This window comes from Corvus brachyrhynchos, unplaced genomic scaffold, assembly GCF_000691975.1.
Source record: "Corvus brachyrhynchos isolate BGI_N302 unplaced genomic scaffold, ASM69197v1 scaffold42, whole genome shotgun sequence".
Taxonomy (NCBI): Eukaryota; Metazoa; Chordata; class Aves; order Passeriformes; family Corvidae; genus Corvus; species Corvus brachyrhynchos.
In genome coordinates this window covers 44,628-65,364 of record NW_008237242.1, presented here as the reverse complement: position 1 = coordinate 65,364, position 20,737 = coordinate 44,628, and the positions used below count along the sequence as shown (strand labels likewise).

The window sequence follows — 20,737 nt, the reverse complement described above, 5'->3', positions numbered from 1 at the left end:
CTGCTTTTTGCTGATCTTCCTCGTTTAGAGGCAGCTCTCTAAATCCCAGAATCGTTTTGTGCTACTAAATTGAAGAAGTTTACTGTCCTGATTGTTTACTTATTTCTAAACAAGTGATCGCTTCTGTACCAAAGCAGCAGGCGCTCCAGAAGGATTGGTGTTACCGGGGTTCAACACCCGCCGTGAGTTGCTCACATTCAGTGAGGATGGTAGATTGCAAGTCAGACTTCATGCGCGGGAGGGGTCTCTTTGAGGCTGCCCTCAGAGTTGGGTTTTCTCCCTCTTTTGCTGTGGGGAGTGTAAGACAGGAATTTTATTTTTTATTTTAGTTTTTGCCTGTTTAAGGAAAACAGGAGAAGTGGCTCCCAAGGGAGTAAAATTATGAGTAGTTGGAAGACTCTGCCTGGTGGTAGAAGACCCAAAAGTGTATGAGAAAATTTTGCTTCCTGATGCAATCAACAGCTGTGGTGCTGGCAGGAGAGCTTGAACACAGAAGAGAAAATCTTCTGTACCCCTCAGAGATCGTGAAAATGAAAAGTGTTTAAATAAGGTGCCCTGAAAAGTGAACTTCTCAATTATCCTGAAGCTGGTTCCTGTTGGATTCATTGAAGGTGCATGCTAGCAGCAATTACATCGCTGTGACTCTACGTGGGACAGAACAGGGATGGTTGTGTTAGCATGTAGTAGCAATTTAATTGTCAGGCATTTGGAAATGAATGTAAAATTAATTTAACTTTCTAGGCATTAAAACAGTATTTTCCAAGAGTTTGCAAATAGCATTAAGTAGTGGGGCAGTTAAAAATGTGGCTAATTTTTTGCAAAGGAAGGTTTCTTGCAGTGTGAAGTGTGGACTGAAGTTTGTATCTGGTACCACTGAAGTATTCTGCTTCCTCCACATCCATAAGTGTGATAGATGGGACAGTTAGGGATGCCCTTGCTGAGTGATAAGGCCTTCTCTCTTCCATGGGGCTTTGGAGCTTGGTGTGTTTCCTGGGCATGATGCTTCCTCACAAGATGAGCCACACTACTTCCTATCCCAGGGAGTGGTTTGAAAAGAAGCCAGAGGGTCTGAGGGGCAGATGTACACAAACTACAAAGATGGAGATGAAACAATGGTAAATGATGATGTGTCACATTTTAAAGGAATTTTGTCAGGGAACATGTTAGGTATCTAAAGTAAATTGTGGTTTTCCTGTCATGTGTGACAGACCATGTATTTTTTTCTCTTTATCCTAGTTTATTCACTTTGTGTACAGCCCTTCTTAATAAGGCAATTCTCTGCCACGTGTGGCGAATTAGAATCCACAGAGGAGCAGAACAGACAGGAGTGGTTTTGAATATTATCAGATGTTTTCAATGATGCAGAATTAGGAAGGTCTGCAGGGAAGATTTCTCTGACAACTTAAACAATACTTGGGCTCCTCAAACAATTATGAAGGGCCTGAATGTTGCCTGTCCTGTGTTCCCAGAGGGCCTGAGCAGACACTGTGATTGCAGAGCAAAGTCCTGACTCGAATGTCTGCTGCTCAGTGCCCTGCTTCAGTCTTGTTCGCAGCACCAACACAAGCCAACGTGCCGGGGCTGTAGTTCTGGAAAGACAAAACATTCTCTGGAGCTACACAGCCACCTTTCCTGGCCTGTAAATCCTGAGCAGTGCCCACTCGACAGGCAGGACTTCCCTGGAGTGGAGAGTATGCTGGGTGTCCGAGGGGGGTGCTGTGACATGCCACCGCCGTGGCTTGTCAGTGGCACTGGCATTTATTCCTTCCGTTTATGTTTGCTACTGCAAAGTTTTATGGGAACTTGTGGTGTTTTAATAGGAATTCATGTTACTATATAGAGGCATTCAGTATTGAAGGATGCAGCCCTTAATTTTGAGCAGTCTGGGTTGCATGTATTTAGTTCTTCTTTCCTAGAAGGGAAGAAAGGAATCATCAAAATTGTACCTCCTGTCTTTGTTTTACACTCTCCTCCAGGCAGAAACTATGCTATCTTAGACTTAGTGTGGAGCTCAGTAAATTTTTCTGTTACAGGTAGGATTGCCTTTGCTAACTTTTACCCAGCAGTCTAGACAAAAATGTACTTATCATGATTGCTTGCAGAAATATTGTTAGCCTCATTCTGTTAGAATTTTGTGTTGTAGTCTTATCCCCTCTGGTCTTTTGGAGGCTTTTTAATAATTAATTTCTTCAGTTATATTACAGTACATTATTATGCAGCATAATTCCCCTTTCCAGTGACTAAACAAGTATTTAACGAGTGGGTGGAAGGAGTTTGACTTCTCTGCTTTGACAATCCGATGGTTCAGTATTATTTTCCATCTATGTTGATGGTCTACTTTTCTTTAACTTCAACACACTAATTGCTGTAGTGATGAAGTAAAAAACTTCCTTGAATAGTTTTAAATCCAAAACCACAAGTCCTTGGTGTTGCATGGAGTTTAGCAGTTAAGCCACAACAAATTAAGTTCAAGACATCAGGCAGAGGAAAATCGCACAGTGACAGCAAGTGAGTAAGTTTTCCTTCAGGCATTTAATTTGATTATTTAATGAGTTGTGCTGAAAACCATAGAAATGGGGGCCTGGTCTTGCAGCATTCTCTGTTAGCCTGTCTTTGCTAGCACAGTATGGGGATGTGGGACTTCCCCAAAGTCTTACAATTTAACATCTGCAGATAAGTTGTATTTTTCAGTGTTTCTTATCTCTTCTACCTGCCTTTTTTTTGCTTCACTCTGGAGCTCTGGTTTACCAGGCATCTGGCACCTTTTGTGCTATTTACTTCATGCCAACTGCAGGCATGAAGATGTGCTCTGAGTTTCCAGTGTCTCAGTCCCCTTATGTGGACAAGGCCAGATGTCTCTCAGAACTTGTGGTAGGCATTAGTGTCCATGTTGTCAAGACCTGCCACTGTGAAGGCCCAAAACCCCACTGCTGTGGCTTGTCCTGCAAAGGCTCCAAGTCACTGTAGGCTGGTGGGAAGGCTTGTGTACAAAGAAATCTGTTGTGTGAGAGAATAAGCTTGCTTCTGAAGTAAAGATGCCACTGAGACAATGCCAGATTTCTGATGTAGTTGTATATGTGCTGGGAAGCAGGGGTTTTGTGTATTTTGTCTTGCTTTCTTTTCTGTTGGAAATGTTTCAGTGCATGTGTCTCAGGGATCCATGGCCTGAGGAAATGCAAGCTGCCATGTCTTAAACTGCAGCTAATGAGGACAAATGAGATGTGTTGCTTCCTGAAGGGGATGAATCCAGACAGCTGTCTGCTTAGGCAGGGTTTCTCCTCTGTGGCTTTGACGGTGCAGGCAGTGGAGGGAGAAGTGCCTCTAAAAGGATTGCCTAACCAGACCTAGTCTGGAAGTAGCTGGAACAGGCTAATTGCTTTGTTAAGCAGCTTAGTTAATGAATGAGGTGTACTCACTTCGTGTGTAAGTGGCTGGGACTTTGGGAATGAGGAACAACTCTGGGTAAAGAAGAACTGGATTAATGTATGTCATCATAACTTCTTTTTAATTAAATGTGTTCAGATTGTCATTTCTTGGGTAGAATTCAAGTATGCCAGCAGATCTGGCCCTTAGGGTATGAGTTCATATGGATTGTGTTTTACATGGATTTGTGTTATTTGCATGAGGTTTTTGCATTTCACAGAAATTTAAAAAAATAAAATTGGGTACATGTGATGTTTCTTCTGTATCTTCTTATGTATGCTTCCCCTGTTGTAGCAGGGGACAGCAATGTCAATAATCTCTCTTCCCCTGCTAGATCCTGATGAGTGATAAGATTTCCAATCCTATCCTCCTTGGAACTCCTTATAAAAAAGAGCATGATTACTTCATTCTCTTCAAACCCTTCTTTGAAATTCTAAATCTGCAGCTGCGGCAGCTGCTAAAGCTGATGCAACTGAGGTGCTGTTAGTACAAATAATCAAGTCAATTGGTGTTCTCTTCACATTTGTGTATTTGCAAGGCTCTGTGGTCAGATTTTTGGATGTGTGAAGGTGATCTCCTTGATCAGAGTGCCATGTCCTGAAGACCTAGGACATGGAGGGTTTCCCGCCCTTGTGGGATTGGGAAAGGGGCTGTGTGTGACAGTCAGTCTTTTATATGAATGGTGATGAAATATTTGAAAAGAATAATGTTTAGCTTCTAAACTGAATGTTACAATGGGAGAATAGAAAGCCCAAATGAGGAATGTATTCCATGGTCATCTGTGCACTGCCTTCCTTTGTGTCAGTAGGATGTTGTGGTGAATTGCACTCTTGAGTTTCCCTTTAACAGGCTAGCACTCACCTTAGTTTTGTTTCCTTTTTTTTTTTCCCTTTCTCTCAGAGCAATTTGTGAAGACAGTGCCAGAATACCACGTGGTTCATCCAGCAAGGGTAGATGCAAGTGGGCATTTTCTTTCTTTTAATCTACACCACCACATCTCAAGCCCAAGGAACAAGAGAGATCTCGGAAAAAGTGAAAATGTGGTATATTACAAAATTAATCATGAGGAGAAGGATCTGTTTTTTAACTTAACTGTCCACATGGGTTTTCTTTCCCATAACTACGTAGTAGAAAGGAGACGTGGCAACCACACCAGTGCGAAGATTTCAACTCACTCGGGAGTCCCTTGCCACTTCCTTGGCACGGCGTGGCAGCCTGGCTCCGGCAGCGGGACAGCAGCGATCAGCACTTGCAGTGGCCTGGTAAGTGGTGTGACCTTCGCTGGGGTTCTGGGCTATTTCTGGTGTCACTAGAGCTGAGCTGGTATGAATATGTCTGTGAAGGAACTGGATGAGCCAGTCTGATACCCTACTAACTCGGAAAGAAGGTTTAATTCTATGGATGTTGTTTGGATTTTTGGAAGAATCAGAAACTCAAAAGGTGATGCTGAGGCCCCTTAGCATTTACTTTTAAGATAGGTTTATTTTTTTTTTTGTGATCTGGACTAAAGGCTTCTATCAGTCATACAGCTTGAAGCCATCCAAGTATCGAGTCATTGTTAGTAGTTGGATTGCCTTTCAAATGCATCTGGATGTGAGCTTCTGTTCTGTTTTCCTCTAAAAGGAATGTAACTCAAGTGCACTGAAACTGCTCTGTGAATCAAACCCACGGGTGGTAGGTTGGGAAAACGCAATCATTTCCTTATGAATTGCTTCAGATATAAATGATAGGTTAGATGCAACATTAGTCAGAGCTTTGAATTCAAGCCATTAATTAACCACTGCTAGGCATTTCTCATGTCAAAGAGCACTTCTAAGGCTGGAGCTTGAAGTCGAACATTTCTCAGTATCCTGTGGTTCACACTGAGACAAGGAGATGGAAACCCTTTTTTTCCCCATGCTTTGTTTTTTTTAATCACAGCCATGGCTTAGGTTTCTGTTTGTGCTAGAGCATGAGGCTGAGCCTGCCTTGTCAGGAGGGGAAGAAGAAACAAGGTGCCTGAGTGTGAAGGGGATGTAGGGAGGTGTGTAAGATGGCACATGTGATCTGTGAGAGGCAAAATCCAAAGGGTTTGTGGAGTGTACAGGAAGAGGTGATGATGAAATGCATGCAGCGTGCATGTGCTCTCATGCCTTGATCCTGGAGTGGCGAATGGCGGTGTTGGAAAGCGCGTGAAGCAGGGACTGATGCTTTTTGGCCAGCACATCTCAAGTCTGCAGCAGGCTGGTGACTGATGTTTGATTTTTGAGCCTGAACACCAAGATGAATATGTGTAAAGTGTAACCTTCCCCTGCCAACCTGTCAGTATCAAGCATGTTCCTTGCTGTTGAACTGTATGAAGCTTTCAGAAACTATGGAAAGTCGGTCTTCTGGCAGTGTGTGAGAAATGACATGCAGACAGCCCTGGTCTACTTGAATCGGGAAACTTTGGAGTCTTACACAAGTGCTGATAACACTTTTGGCATGTTTCCTGGAGAAACAAACCATTGCTTGAGGCCAGAAGTTTCAGTCCCACAGGCATGAAGATCAGGGATTTTCTAAGTAGCACTTCCAGTGGGGACCAACTTACCAAAATTCCCCTGAAACATGTTTTGATCATACAGGGTCAGTAAGTAAAAGGAGATATGATTATCTCTAATCATAACTATGAGTAGTTCCTTTGGTTGTTTTCTCTTCTACATTACCATAATGTCTTTGCTATTTTTCATTAGGATGAGAGCTTGAAAAATGAGGTGCTAGATCTTCATTATGTCTGTGGAAGTATTTAGTCTGCAACAAGAACTAAAAAAAACAAAACTCAATTTGCATTTTAAATTCATCTTGGTAGTACCCTTTAAAGTTATCCTTTCATTTGTATTACAAACTTTTTGACTTTTATTTTCACTTGAAGGTTTTGATAAAACACTTGTATCAGAAAAATGCTGTTGTGATTTTGTGTTCCCATCCTGCCACAAAATGAAACTTCGAAAATATATTATCATAAATTGATTCAGGTTGAATAAATGAGCTTTGCCTCTGGGTAAAAACATGATAGTTTTGATGTGATGATTTTTGAAGTCCAGAAGTTGCTACTCTGAAGAGGTTGCAGTAAGAGTTGGGTCTGTATCTTGATTCCTCTGAATGACACAAGCTGGGGAAAGGTGAATTCTCTTGCTTTTACCCTGAAAATTTTCCAGAAGATCCAGTGTTATTTGAAAACATCTATTGATTAATAAGTTTGCCAGCTATGAGAAATGCAATCTGGTTTTCATAATAAAAACCTAACATTTCTGAAACTTTTCTTGTTTGTGGTGGTCTCCACATTTTTGAGCTCTAGTGTTGATTTATTTCCATCCTGGTGAACGGCAATTTTGTGCTCGTCAGCATCAAGTCTGTTTCTGTCTTTTTTTTCTTTCTGAGGTGAGTTGTGTTTTCTGTTGAAAAGATTTTTTTTTCTATTTGTTCCTGTGAAGGAGGGAAGGAGGATGAAGGAGAACTGAGAATAAGTAAACACCATGGAATTAGAGAAACTTACTTTAGATATTAAACCTATGGCATGAGGAGACATTGATAGCTTGTTTACTATAGTAAAACTGTGCTGATATTCTCAAGCCTCATAACCTAAGAGCTGGTGAAAACCAATGTCTTAGCTTTCAAATACTGGGAACAGGAATGTTAGTGATGCTCCTTCCCTGATGCTGTTTTGTCTTGACACTTTAGGTACATCATAAAATGAAAGCCTACTGTACTTTCATTGCTGAAGCATTTTTTAATAAGCTCAGTGAAGCACCAATTTACCATGGTAATGAATGACAGGAAACTCTGTGATCCCTAAATTTCTAATTTTTTACTTTCTTAGTCATGAGCTGCTAAAAAATATATAATGCTGGAAAATACTGATTTGATTAAATAAATATGTTTTGTGGAATATCCCTTCGGTTGTAATTTTTAGCGTGGAATGGTTGCATTATTATTTTGTAATTTTGTCCAAGTGAATTGCTTAAGAATATGTCATCTTTTTCAGCCCTGTTTTACAAGTGGTGGCCTGAATTGGAGCAAAATAAAATACTAAAAATGCCTGTGGGAGGGGAATCCTAGTTTTAGTCCTCTTGCTGGAATGACTTTTTCTCATGTCAACTCTGTTTGGTTTGTATTTGACAGTTTCTTAATTTCCAGGACAATAGTGGTGTGTAAGAACCAAAGAAAGATGTGTGGTGTAGGTTTGTGTTCATCATAAAAATCACTCACATGTTCCCATAGAAAATATAGAAATGGATTTTCATCTCCCTTGCATTTTCACTTTGAAATGTACTCCTACTTCCCTCGGCATTACACAGGCATTGCTGATGGTTTTTTTATGTTCCCGAAATGGCCTGCAAGGGAAATAACAGAGTGATAGCTGTGAGGTATAAGAATGGGTGGCATGGTCATTGTGTGACATTGTTCTTTTTAAAAAAAAGGTAACTGTGTCTCTGTTTTCAGAAGTATACATGGAAAAAAAAGATTCCTAAAGGGATTTGGTCAGAGTTGGACAAGAGAATACAGAGGATAGATTTATATCAGAGATCTGGAGGAAATAAGTTGTAATTTCCAAATCCATTTTTTTCTTACACCTTGTGAAATCTTAGTTTCCCTTTCATGATAAATAGATCATGCCCTTCTTAACAGGTTGAAGAATATGATGCTGTAAGCTCTGTCTCTTCCTCTCTGGGTCAGTTGTTTAGTAAAGTCTTTTGCACTTCTGAGCCTTTTTGAATAATGCATGTGTTGACATGAGAAGAGTGGGACAGACCTCGCTGTTTGTTTTGGGTCACACTTGGAGGAGGGAAGCCCGGAGAGGAAGTCACTACTAGAACATAAGAAACATCAGATTGTGGCGCTTGGAAGGGCAGCAGACATTAAATCACTTAGATACAGGAAAACTTCCAAGATGAAGTAGGGGGAGAAAATGATTCATTTTTGTATCTTTGAGTGAAAATGATGTTTGGATTGGCTGTCTTGGCAGACTATTTAGGGCACTGTTCTAATCATGCTTTTGAGTTTTCCCGGTGCCTTTCCACAGAAAGCTACAATGAACTTTTCCAGTACTAATGCCTTAATTGTCAAGTTTTGTGCTAGTCCTGAGAATCCCTTGTGTTGGAGCAGTGGTGTCAGGTTGTCCCCTCGGTAGGGCTGGGAGGGAGCAGTGAAGTTGAATGAATATGGTAGGTTTATATGCACTGAATCTTACAGAGCTGGGAATTGAGATTTCCTCCCATAGTCTACCCTCTTCATTAGGAACAAGGCCCTCTTTTATCCGTCAATAACACAGATGTTGTTTATAGTATTTTTAGATGACAGAGCATTGTTAAGGCTTTGTTTCCTTGACACTTGTTTACAGTGCAGAGCTGTCAATCAACATTTGCTTGGGGGGGGGAGGGGATACATTTATCTTCAAAGGCAATGCAAGCATTAGCAGGGAAAAGGCAGAGGACTGAAAGGACATTAGTATGGAAATTGAGCATGATCTGTGCATATAAGCTGGTAGCTCCTGGTAAGCTCCGGGACATACAGGGCCTGTGGGCAGATCCTGCTTTGGCTGTCTCCAGCTGGTCAGAAGGTTGCCTCTGTCCTAATGGGCATCACTGTTTTTAATAAGTGCTGGATGCCTTTGAAAAGATTTTTGAAAGGTTTCCCCCACCTCCATTCTTCCCTCTGTGCTGAGTCACAGGCAGGGCAGCTCTTTGTGGACCTGTAATTGGTGGCTGTATGTTTGTGTAGCAGGTGGTAGAAGATACTCTAAGTGGGACCTCTCTGGGCACATCTGTGTCTATCCTGACATGTGTGACAAGCTTGTCACCAAAGTGGAATGGTGACTGAATTCTGCTTGAATGTAACTGTTTATTGCTGGATATCACCATTGTATGAAGCCCCAGAATGAGCTCTGGTACTCACGCAGTTCCACCCATGCCCTTAATCTGGTCTCCTCAGTGTAGCATAAAATCTACCGGCAGCATTTTATCTTTTGCAGATTTGCATCAGTTTGGGGGAGTTCAGCATGACCTCTGTTCTCCTGCTACATGCCAATAGGCTTTTCTAGTTAGTGTGAGATGCTTTTTTCATGTTGACCCACATGTTACTGTCTTATGATCTGTCCCAAGTTGTACAGTTCTGTGCAGGTATCATAACAGTATTTCAGTGATATTGGGCCCTATGACAGTGGTCTAATACTGCTGTTTAGACTTTCCTCTCCTATGGATACAGGAAACATACTTCAACATGTTGGACTTGGTGTTTTCCTTAGATGAGGTTTAAGAATAAATGAATTTTTAAAACAGTTTTATAATATTTGTTCTAAAGTAATGAAAGAATAAAATTTCTTGCTAAGCTTATAATACATGTATTTATCTGCTTCTGTATCTCCCAGCATGTGAGCCTGTTTGATTACTGACCATTTGTTTGTTAATCTGTTGTTAAAGGTGGTTACCGGAGTTTAGCAAAGCTAAAGCACTACGCAAATCACTCCAAAAGCCCAGAAGAATAACTGTATCTTTTTATTCCCTTGAGGTATACCTGCATCTAGCAGAATTGTTTCTCTTCAAATGGAAGTGTCTTTTGATTATTAAAAGTGGCAAAATACATGGCAGTGAGAAAGACAGTTAAGGACAGAGGATATGTAACATTTTTCTCACTTGAATTTTTGACCACCGGAAACTGGATTCAGCACTGATCCCTGACCTGTGACTGGACACCCGCAGAACACATGTGGGGGGACACGTGCTGTTCAGGTGGCTGTTATTTTAAGAGTTGAATTGGAATGTATTCCTGTAGTGCTTCCTCAAATAAATACATGAATTCCATTCTGTGAACAAGGCTTCTGGGAGACAAAAACAAAAGTTCTTCAGGGGTCTCCTGCTTTTTACTCGTCTCCTTTCTTCCTCTAGGACAGTCTCTTGCTTCTTTCTTTGTCTTTCCCCTGAGGGACAGTACTGGCTGGGTCCTGCTTCTATTCGGCAGTATGTCGGGTGGCTCTCCCTGCCAGCTGTGTCTTTTGCTTAGGTGTCAGTGACATCTCCACCACGGCCTCTTTTGGTTATCTGGCTAGGGATAATCTGATGGAACCAAAAGTGTAGGAATACGGTGTTTGGAGAGTGGCAGGAATGAAGTCAAGCTGCCAGCCTTTTCCTCGGGGTGGGAATTGCTCCTTGGCTGGCTACAATGGAGCTTCCACATTCTGATTGTTACAATTTGGGTTGTTCTGGCAATCCTAAAGAAGGAAAGACCTGCCAAGTAACTTGGTTGTGTGGCTGCTGTACATCTCTTCTCACATGCAGTAGTATGGAAAATACTGCAAGCAGAAAAACATACACTAAAAGTAAATGCAGTTTTTTCTCTGCATCTGTTCTTTGTAATGCTTGGTTTGCCTTGTTTCTCCACAACAGTAATAAGTATCTGGATATTCTCCTTGACTGACTAGTGCTGTGGTTGCACTGTGGTTGTGTTGCACAGTTTTGTTTGTCTATTTTGAAGATGATCCAAAGACAAGGTGGTCTGTGGGGCTTTTTTACCCCCATCCCCCAACAGATTCATCCTTCAAACTTTCGTTAGTATATGCTGCAGTACTTTAACATCCATCCCTTTTCTTTGTGTTTGAACTTCAACTATCCATCTGCCAGCTCCCTTCCCCCGGTCTTTTGTCTGCAAAAATACTCTAATTGACAGGTCAAATGAATCTCATCAGTGATCTCAATACATGAGAATCTGGCTGTGTCTGTGGCTCCTGCTTTTGGCCTTGTCACCTTTAACCAATGTGAAGTTGTTAAACCAGAAGCTGGGTCTGACTGGAGCTTTTAAAACAACGTGGTTACATTTTATTGGAAGGGTCATTGATGGGGTAGGTTAAAAAAAGTATTGGTCTTTATGAGCTGGTTTGGATGGAGTACCCATATTTAGAATGCTCCTTTAAGGGAGTGATTTTTTGAGAATATGAAAGAGTGACTCTTTTTATGTAGTTTTAAGGAATCTTAATCTCTTGTTTAAATATGTATCTACATACATATTTGCTAAATATTTAGGAATAGTGTTGGTGTACAGAGCTGTCAGTCATATTTCCAGTTTCCATGAGTCTTTGTAATCAATCTGCTATGTCAAGATTTCATTACTTTGGTGTTTTTTTATAAAAAAGTTTATGTTTACTGAGGGAAATCCATGAGATTGTTACTTCAGGTTCAGGATGCAGAAGTAAAAAATATTCATAACATCTATTTTGCTTTGATTTTTAATAATGTAAAGTTTGTAAAATGGTCTGTTCTTTATTTCTTCTCATATCTTCTAGTATCTTTGAAAGTTTTTGGCTCTTTCTCTGAAAGAGAAGTGGAGGTATCAAAGCCATTAAGTTCTTGAGAATTTTGCAGGTAAAGGTGGGAACTTTTGATCAGTGAGATGATGGATGTACACGTTCAGCTTGGCAAATGGCTCAGCACAGCTGTAAGTTGTTCCTGAGCGAGGTAACATGTCCCTGCTGATGGTGAGGAGTGCTGGGAGTTCAGGAGAGATTGGAAGAAATTGCTTTAACTGGGAAAATGGAATACATGTAATAAACAAATCTGTAGGGGAGCAAAGCTGTTCATAGAATTTTTTTTTCTTTACTCTATTTTCATGATGCTGAAAGGAGTGGTCTGGCTTGGAGGTAAATAGAATTGTTTGCACTGGTTGCCATATTAGTAACATGCTGTACCTGCTGCCCATCACAGCACATGCTTTGTATGTAATCATTAATAATGAGCAGAAGAGAAGGGAAGCACTGAAGCTTTTCTACATACCTGGCCAGTGATGCATGTAATGTGACATCAATAGGGACAAATCTTGCCAATTGCGTGCCTTACTTTCTAGTTCTTCAAAGAAGAGAAAATTACCAAGAAAAGCCTGTTTTGCTTTGGTTCTGAGCAGACAGATGCTAGCTGGATGCTTGGTGGTGAACAGCAGTGGGTGATACAAACAACAGACCCAAATACCTCTGTCTGCTGCTTGCACTAAGAGGATAGATGGGTAGTGGTACTTTTACAGCAGCTGCGTGAGCCTGCCTTCTGATACCAGCTGAAAACCAGCAGCCTGAAGATCAGGCCTTGCCTCTTCAGTTCTCTTTCTGTCTGAGAGGAGCAGCTGCAGTTTCTGCACAGTGTCAGCATCAGAACTTGGTTATATTTACACATGCATCAGACAAACACACACACACACAAATCCACATACATACCTGTAGCTCTGTCACTGCAGAACGGTTGCACTGCAGCTAAAGCTCTTGGGCTCAGATCTATTTGGTGTGCTGAGAAGGCTCCTGCCCTGTTGTATGGTGTGGTTATTACCAAGCTGTGGCCAAAATAATTGTGTTTGGTGGGTTTTTTTCAAGAATCTTGTGCTTAACAATGGACTTACCCAACTCAATTGCAAATTGCAACAGAATGTATGTATTTAGTGATTTAGTCTGGGATATTTAGGTGTTTTATATACACACTGTCTCTGGAAAAGGACAAGCATTAAAAACAGGTAAGTAGTCATGAAAAACTGGTGGTCTTGGTTAAACAGTGGCTGTGTTTAAACACATTCACTGTGTGTTCCAGTTCTCATGGCAAACAGCAAAACCCTAATAAAGTGCTTGTTGATACATGGAAAGCCCAAGAGTAAATCTAAATTTGTTTTGTAAGTTACTGTAAATTCCAACCACAACCTTACTCACACACCGACACAGCTTTTTGTTTGAAGGTTTCTTTTGTCAAATTTCACTCTTCCCTCCCACCCCATTTTTAAATGTATATATTTGAAACAAAGACAATTCTAAATGATCAGTCCAGACTTGAATATCTGCTAATTTGTACACAGTGTTAACTCTATCTATTTCCTTATCTAGAACAGTCATGGACCAAATCTGGTCAAAATCATAAAAACGGAGACTGTGGATAGGGTGAGTGGCTGTTTTATGCAGCATCCTCTGCCCAGCAATGACTAAGTAAATATCCAGATATGAGTAAGAACATGGCAGTTGGACATCTCCTGTTCGGTCATCCTTGCTTCTGTTTTCAACTCAGGTCAAATTTTTGGAGGAAAACCTATGGATGAATTAGTATGTCACACATTTTCTGGGCATCCCTTGACTCAGTGTTAGAAATATGTAACTTTACATATGAATTACAACAGTTAAAAATTGATTTAGATGTATCTTCATTTGTTTTTCGCTAGCTTTCTATCAGTTTCATTTGATGCTTCTTGGAGGACACAGTGAACAATCAAACACTGAGCATAGTGTTTGAGATGGTTTACTCAGTGACACAGTATATTCCTAATTATTTTTGTGTTTCTTGGTAGTTCCAAACACTTGACAGCTTTGTTGGACAGCTGTTGAGATTAGTTTGTTATATTGTTCCAATTTTTTTCCCCATGAAAACAGCAGCTCTGTTTCTTTCTGCACAGTAGCAGGTAGATCGGAGTCCATGTGCTGCCTTTGCCCCCTCACTGTGCAATGCTGTATCAAGTTTCACTAATCTATTAATTACATTTTTTTTCTTTCTTGTCCAGCTGTTCAGTCTCAGGAGCTTTCTGACATTTATGGGTTGTCCTTTGTCCTTACTCTATTGAATAGCTTCTTAGAGTTTTCTATCATCCTTTATAACAGATTGTAAACTAATTTTTAATCCAGATATAAAGACAAGGAAATTGGTTGAAGGAGAAAAGCTGAAGCAGAGAAGCTTCATTATTAATAAAAAAACCACAATAAACATTGAGTTGCTTTTGCAAATTAATTAATATAAAATTGCTGAATTTCTAACTGTGAGGTCTAAACTATCATTTCAACTGAACCTATAAGATGGGTAAATTTGTAGACAATGAGGTGTCTTGAATGGCAGGGAAGTAAATGGAGAAAATGAGCAAGTGGTGGAGAAGAACTCCAGCAAAGAGATGAGAAAGTAATCTTTAACTCAAGACATCCCAAACTGGAAGGTTTCCAGAACATCTGGAGGTCAGGGATTGTGTCCTTTTATCTTTGCTGCATTCTTGCAGCCTTTCCATAAAAACCTGCTCCTGTCTGCTCATGAAAACTACTGAGTTGAAAGTATCTTTATTTTAATCCAGTCTGGCCATTGCTGTGTTCTTATGGCACAGGGTATATAACAGGTTTTCACCAACCCGGAGTATTTTTTCTGTATCTGTTTTTTAATATAGGTGCCTTCTCTTGAAAGTTGTGCATGGAGTGGAAAGCAAAAATTGGTTGTTGTTGCTGCCATGAGGTGTGAGTAATTCTTTTAAAACCAGTTTCTTTCTGGCTTTATTTTCTATATGGAGTCTGGAAGTTCTTTGTTCATCTTTGTGCTCGAAGAGCCTCAGTAGATCTTAATGTTCATTAAACTGGTTTTGCTGTGTCTATAGACAACACCAAAGTGTTTGAACTTCATTGCCTGCATATTTTACAACAGCTGTTGTCTTTTTCTAAATAACTTATAATCAAAAGGAGAAACTGTATTTTTTCTCTGAACAGGTTTTTACATCATGTCAGTTTGGAGTGGCTGAGTACTTGCTGAGATTTTTTGCTGTATCTTTATATAATGTAGTTAAATCACAGCTGGTGGCAGATGCTTGTCAAAAAACAACAGGTGTGTTATAATCCTTTTTTCATTGAAATGCACAGCACAAGCTACTGCTGCTTCTTGGAGGTAGAACCCCAGTCACAGCTGTCAGAAAAAAAGGGATAAATTAGAAAAGTATAGGTTTCTTCTTACGTGGAGAACTGCATGTTTCTTACTTTATTGCTAGCTAAGCTACAGAGACAACATGCCACTTGTTTATCCAATTAAGTGTTCTCTTTCAAATCAGGAAACAGATTTCACTTGGCTTTGGAAAAGAGATCAAAAGTCTGAGAGTAGTAGCAGTTCAGGAGAGAAATGCCAAGGAAGAGTTAGGAAGCTAAATGACCATTACTGCACCTGTGAAAGCAATCCAAACCTAAGGAGGGAATGAAACTGGAGAGCGTAAATTAGCTGCGACTAACCACAAAGCCCCTGCCTGCGGTAGTAATCACTGTCTGACAGAAAAAGTGGTAAATGTATATTCAAAGAATATAAAATTACATATTAATATTTTATTAAGATCAAATAGAAGTAATAAACATTAAATTCATTAAATGTCATGCCAGATCATCAGCTACAGTTATTTACCCAAGTGAGGTTTTAGGCTATTGAATTTATTTTGCAGCAGTGCTCTGAATTGCTTTGGTCATTAGAAGGGAGTATTATCTCCAACCCAGTTGTGTTATCTTTCTGGCCATTTTCTCGTAATTAGGATACGTCATCGTCTGGCAAGGCAGCAGAGCAGCTTTTGGCATAATCTTTTCATGTTATGGCTCTGAATGTTGCTTTATATGGTACTATTTCTAGTTAAGTTGATTATCATAACCTTTCTCAAGAAATGTGTTCTGTAAAGGACTGAATGACAATTAGATACTTTAAAATACAAGCAAGCCAAGTTTGTTTATGTCAAGCTTCTTTATGGAGACTGGAGCTAGCTGAACTGAGCTGCATTTTTTCATCCTTTGACAAATGTTCCGTGTTTCCCCATTACTAAGAACTTCTGTTCTTTGAACTGTAAAGTCCTATGTAACAATTGAATTGAAAGCCATAATTCATCCAGACAGTCCAGTGTGAAGACTCAAGATGCAGAACACAGAGATGAAGTGTTGTACAAAGTCTGTAAGTGGATAAATGTTGTGAGAGTTAGAAGCCCAAATCAGAAAAACACATTAGGCGTAATAGCTCAGATTCTCACAGTGAATGGATTTCTGTGAAGTATAGGAATTTGTGAATTGTCCATCTGCCGCTGGCATTCTTAGCCCTTACACAGGCTATTTTTGTGCAAGTCAAATCAAAGCAGAAAGCCTTCGCTAACCCATTCCCCTCCCCCCAAACCCTTACACTTCAACCAGTGTTCTTAGGGCCTTTCTTTTTAATTTTTTTAACCTGATTACAAGACAAGGTCTCTTTAGGCGTTTAACCTGAGCATGGCAGTAGATAGAGCTGTTTATCTGTATTAGATCTGCAGCAGTGCCACAGGGAACAGAGTAGTATTCTTCACTGTCATTTGTCATTCCAATGCAGAATTAAATCAGGTCACTAATTTGTACTTGCATGGTACATCTCCCATTGGTGAAGTGCCACTGTGACATTGCTAACCGGAGTCATGTTAGGCATTTGGGAATTGGCCATCATCCTCCCTATGCACCTGGCTACATCCCAGTAACTGGGCTAATGACACATATCTGGCAAGGTGAGTATGTATGTATTTGTGTGTAGCATTTTCTCTTGCGTATTTGGGACGAATCAAGGGTGCTGATAGCTCTGTGTTTCAGAGCACTGTGTCACTTGGCATTACACATTGCAGTTCCGTGGTATTATTGGGAGAAAAAAGACTTCTCATGTGGTCCCTTAAGTCTCTGTTCTGGGGCTGCTTTTATTTAAAATTTTTCTTGGTATTCATGGGACAAGAATCAATAATGTGTAATGAACTTCGCTCAGGATCCAGATCTAGAACGTATTATCAGTACAGGGAAGGATCGGGATGTTGTATCCTTAACCAGGAAATGGTAGGTGTGGTGTTGAAGAGGAGAAAATTCAAGTGTCATAGTATGGATTCTAGGGTCACAGACTTAGCAAATAATAGAAATTTCTACTTTAAAAGCTCATCTGTTAGAAGTGTGAGGTTAAGACTTGAATATATTTGCTTTATACTTCATGGAGATTTTTTGTAATTTTTTCCCCCTACCTTGGCGGGGTTGGGGGGAGGGGGGAAGAAAAAAGATCCCAGTATTTGAGCAGAGATTAGAAAAATATGGGAGAATGTGACTGAAGGTTCACTCAGCATACAACAGGTATTTTTCATCACTCCATTTGAAAAAGACAGGGTAAGAACTTGTGGGAAGTATCACATCTTATTTTACTGTTCTCCAGGTGTTTGCTTTCAGCAGTTTTGAGAAATAGGATACCGGTAAGAGATGTTGGTCTGAGACAGTCCTTTCCTTCTTATGTGAGGTTTAGTTTTTTAAGGTAGAACTGGCAAAAGGATTTGTGGATTTAGGGTTTCCTTTTTTTTCTTGTTTCTAGCTACCTGAATTCTGTTTTGAGTGCTGAGACCACAGTGATTTGTGAGGATTCACAGTCTTTCTTGAAACAAGCAGGCTGATGTTCTTGGAAAGACCTGAAAAACTAAGAAAACATAAATAAAGTTTTAAATTGGAGGATAAAGAGATACGGTAACTGTGGGACATGATTTAGATGTATTCGGCCCTGTATGAAGGTGAGATTTCAAGAAGTCAAGACATCCACTTTTAACACTACTCTGAAATCTGATTGATAAACATCTTGTGTCCCTTGCAAGTGGCCTTTGTTCACTTCAACCTTACCTTTCTTTTAAGGATATGAAGAGTAAAATTTGTATAGGTATTTGTATAGGTCTACATAACGTGATTGATATAAATAAATAAAACCAACACCTTTCCCAGATATAGCCCCACAATTATCCAAAGGCTTCTTAACCAAGTGAGATACTGAACTTGAGCTAAATTAACACACTTGTGAGTGATACAGGAAGGGAGGAGAGACAAGCAGTAAAGGAGAAATAGAACTCTAAGACAAAGGGGAAAAAAAAGAAGGACAGGGCATTGTTCATGCAATTGACTGCAGAGGAAAGATCTTGGCAGGCATAAAGTTCAGTTGTCTGGGAGCTGTTACGCACGGAAGCTGAGGCAGCACAGTGTGTGTACATCCAAGGGAGAGTGAGCACAGCAGTATTCCTGTAGGGCTTGCATCAAGGGGTGTTCTGCAGTGGTGTAACTCAGCTTCGCAGCTGGGGAATCTGGCACATGCTGTTTGTGGCAGAAAACGCTGTTCTGGGCAAAAAGCAAAGGGTTTATTTCAAGGATTTACAAAGGGTTTATTTCAGGGTGTCCCGTCTGCCTTCCTATCTGAAGCATTTCTATTCCTTAGTATTAAGTGTTTCTGTACTGATCACCACACTACAGCAAGACAAAATGAAGTGGATCCTGAAAACAGGGTTTGCATGAGGACTGTATTCTGAACCAGATCCAATATCATCCTTTCCTCATCAGACTTTTGCCTAACCTCATTCCTTCAAGGGAACTAAGGATGGGTTACTGGGTGGTTTAGCTCAGAAAAGCAGGCGAGAGCATCTCAGTACATTGGTATGAGAAATGTGCAGTGCCCACAACAGCAAGCACTTTGGCATTTGTTGCAGTGAAAGGAAGGAGACAAGCATGAGGTCCAAGCAGGGCTTGGGATGTTTTTCTAACATCTTTCTTTGTCCCATTCTGAGATGAACCTGGTGCAAATACATTTCATACTTGTCCACTCTAAACAGTGAACCCTGGGGAGCAGTGATTGTATCATGTCTTCTTGGCCAGTCTTCATTTTAAAAGAATTTCTGAGCAGAGCATTGAGGGTTGCTGCATCATTCAGGCAGGATGCACTAAAGAACACGAGTCCATCACAATTGTTTTTACCAATATGAAACAGGAAAAGAATTTCGTTCAAAATTTTCTTTTTGCTTTGGTCCTACTGTAGTTGCTGGAATATTTTGTATCCATTAGTTGTACCTTAGAGTGTATAATGCCTGAAGAAAGTTAACATCTCTGTCTTCACAAAACCTTGTCTTAAGACCCCTTTTGTCCCTTCATGAGTGACACACTGATGCTGTGTTACTTTTTAAGTGCAGCTCTTTAGAGTAGTATCAGCTTTTAGCTGTGACTTCTCACTCTGCTCTGTGTGGTGTGGGTCAGGCCTCTTCTCTTCTTCCCTTGCTCTGGCTTTTTTTGCTGCCTTTGACCTCTTCTTGCTGCTACGGCCAACTGCTTGCATGACCTCTCCAGTCCAAAACAAGGAGGGCATTGGATTTGGAGGTAGTCTGGGCATACCTTTCCCCCCAGTGGCATCGTTTTATTCTCTTCAGCAAAGCGCTGTTGTGCCTTTGGGCAGTATCAGAAATATTTGATTGCAGGAGAAGGCTGGTTGAGAGTAGAGGTCTCATACACTGAGGGAGTGTAGGGGTGATGGGGGTACAAGTTAGTCGAAATACAGCCTCTGACTTTTGTAATTAGATAGGCTCCAATTACTGCTTAGCATCTTTTGTTAGTGTCTCCCGGGGCCATATCCTTGCCTGTCAGCAAGAGTGGGGAAACCTGGGAGTGACTGTAGATGCTGCCCAGAGTGCCCTGGAGCTCACTAACCCTTTGTCCAAAAGGCTTAATAGTACTACAGTTTGCAGGACTATCACGTATCTTTTTTGGTGTTGGTTTCATGAAGGATTCAAATTCATTGCTTTCTGTTGCTGAAGTAAGATAATGTATCTTAACATTGGTTTGTTACATGATTGCAGTGCACCGGAGTTGCAGAGAGAGAAGCCTGGGCATTCTGTACTTGCATGCTAAATTCTGCAATGTAAGAGCCAGATTAACTCTTTAGAGAATTATTTTCTGAGGAGTTTGCCAGGGCTGGAAAGGCTTTTGGGGGTCATCTTTCACTTTAAGAAGTTAGTGAGCAAGTATGTGAGGCAGCAAGCTATTTACTTTCTGGCTTGGATTCTTTTCTGCATAGACTTGCACTGGTTTTAGTCAGACAGCAGACATGGTGCTTACTCTGTAGTCTCTGCTTTTTTTAAACCTCTGAAAGGCTAACTTGTGCTCCAGCAACTGAATTAAAAACAGAGAGGTGAACCTGATGTGAATGACAAGAAATTCTAATTACTTGACTCTCCATAGGTGTTGGAAGACATCACAGAAAATACCCCCTTAGAGCTTCCAAATCTGTCTTGTACATAGGCTGAGGCGGAGACCAGCTCTGGTTTTCTGTTTTACTCTAATGCTGAAGAATGAAATGTGCTGTCTTCTGCAGCAGCGTGAACTTAATGGCTGACTTGTGACACAACTGTGTGTTGCACTATGTGTTACCAGAGTAAAGGTTACCCAGAAGGGCAGTTCTATTCTGTGGATACAGCAGGAAAAAAGAAAGTAGTCCCAGGTTATAAAATGTGTTGGTTTTTACTCATTAGCTGTGCCAGATTTTTTAAATCTGGGGAGTGGGTAAAACTGCTCCCACTAGAGATGAGATGTGGGGACAGGACTGGGATTGGAGGAGTGATAGTTGGAGCTGGGCAGCAGTGATTCAGTGTGGTGGGTGCACATGAGGGACCAGTGGGTGCTACTGGAGACCCTGCTGTGTTTTTTTGGCTACCTCTGTGGGCCGTCTCTGACAGGTTCCTTCCATGAGCTGGCCAGCTGGCTCCCCTGCCCCGCCCGCCGCAGGGG

The 20,737-nt window shown here is 40.7% G+C and overlaps 1 protein-coding gene across 1 annotated transcript in view; it reads left to right on the top strand.

The window, feature by feature from the left end:
* Positions 1-4,428: 4,428 nt before the first annotated feature.
* LOC108445656 (A disintegrin and metalloproteinase with thrombospondin motifs 12-like) overlaps positions 4,429-20,737 on the top strand; it is a 52,280-nt gene continuing 35,971 nt past the window's right edge. The window contains exon 1 of the mRNA XM_017730195.1: positions 4,429-4,685. Coding sequence (XP_017585684.1) covers positions 4,524-4,685 — 162 coding nt within the window. The 5' untranslated portion in view covers positions 4,429-4,523. The remainder of the gene's footprint in view (positions 4,686-20,737) is intronic.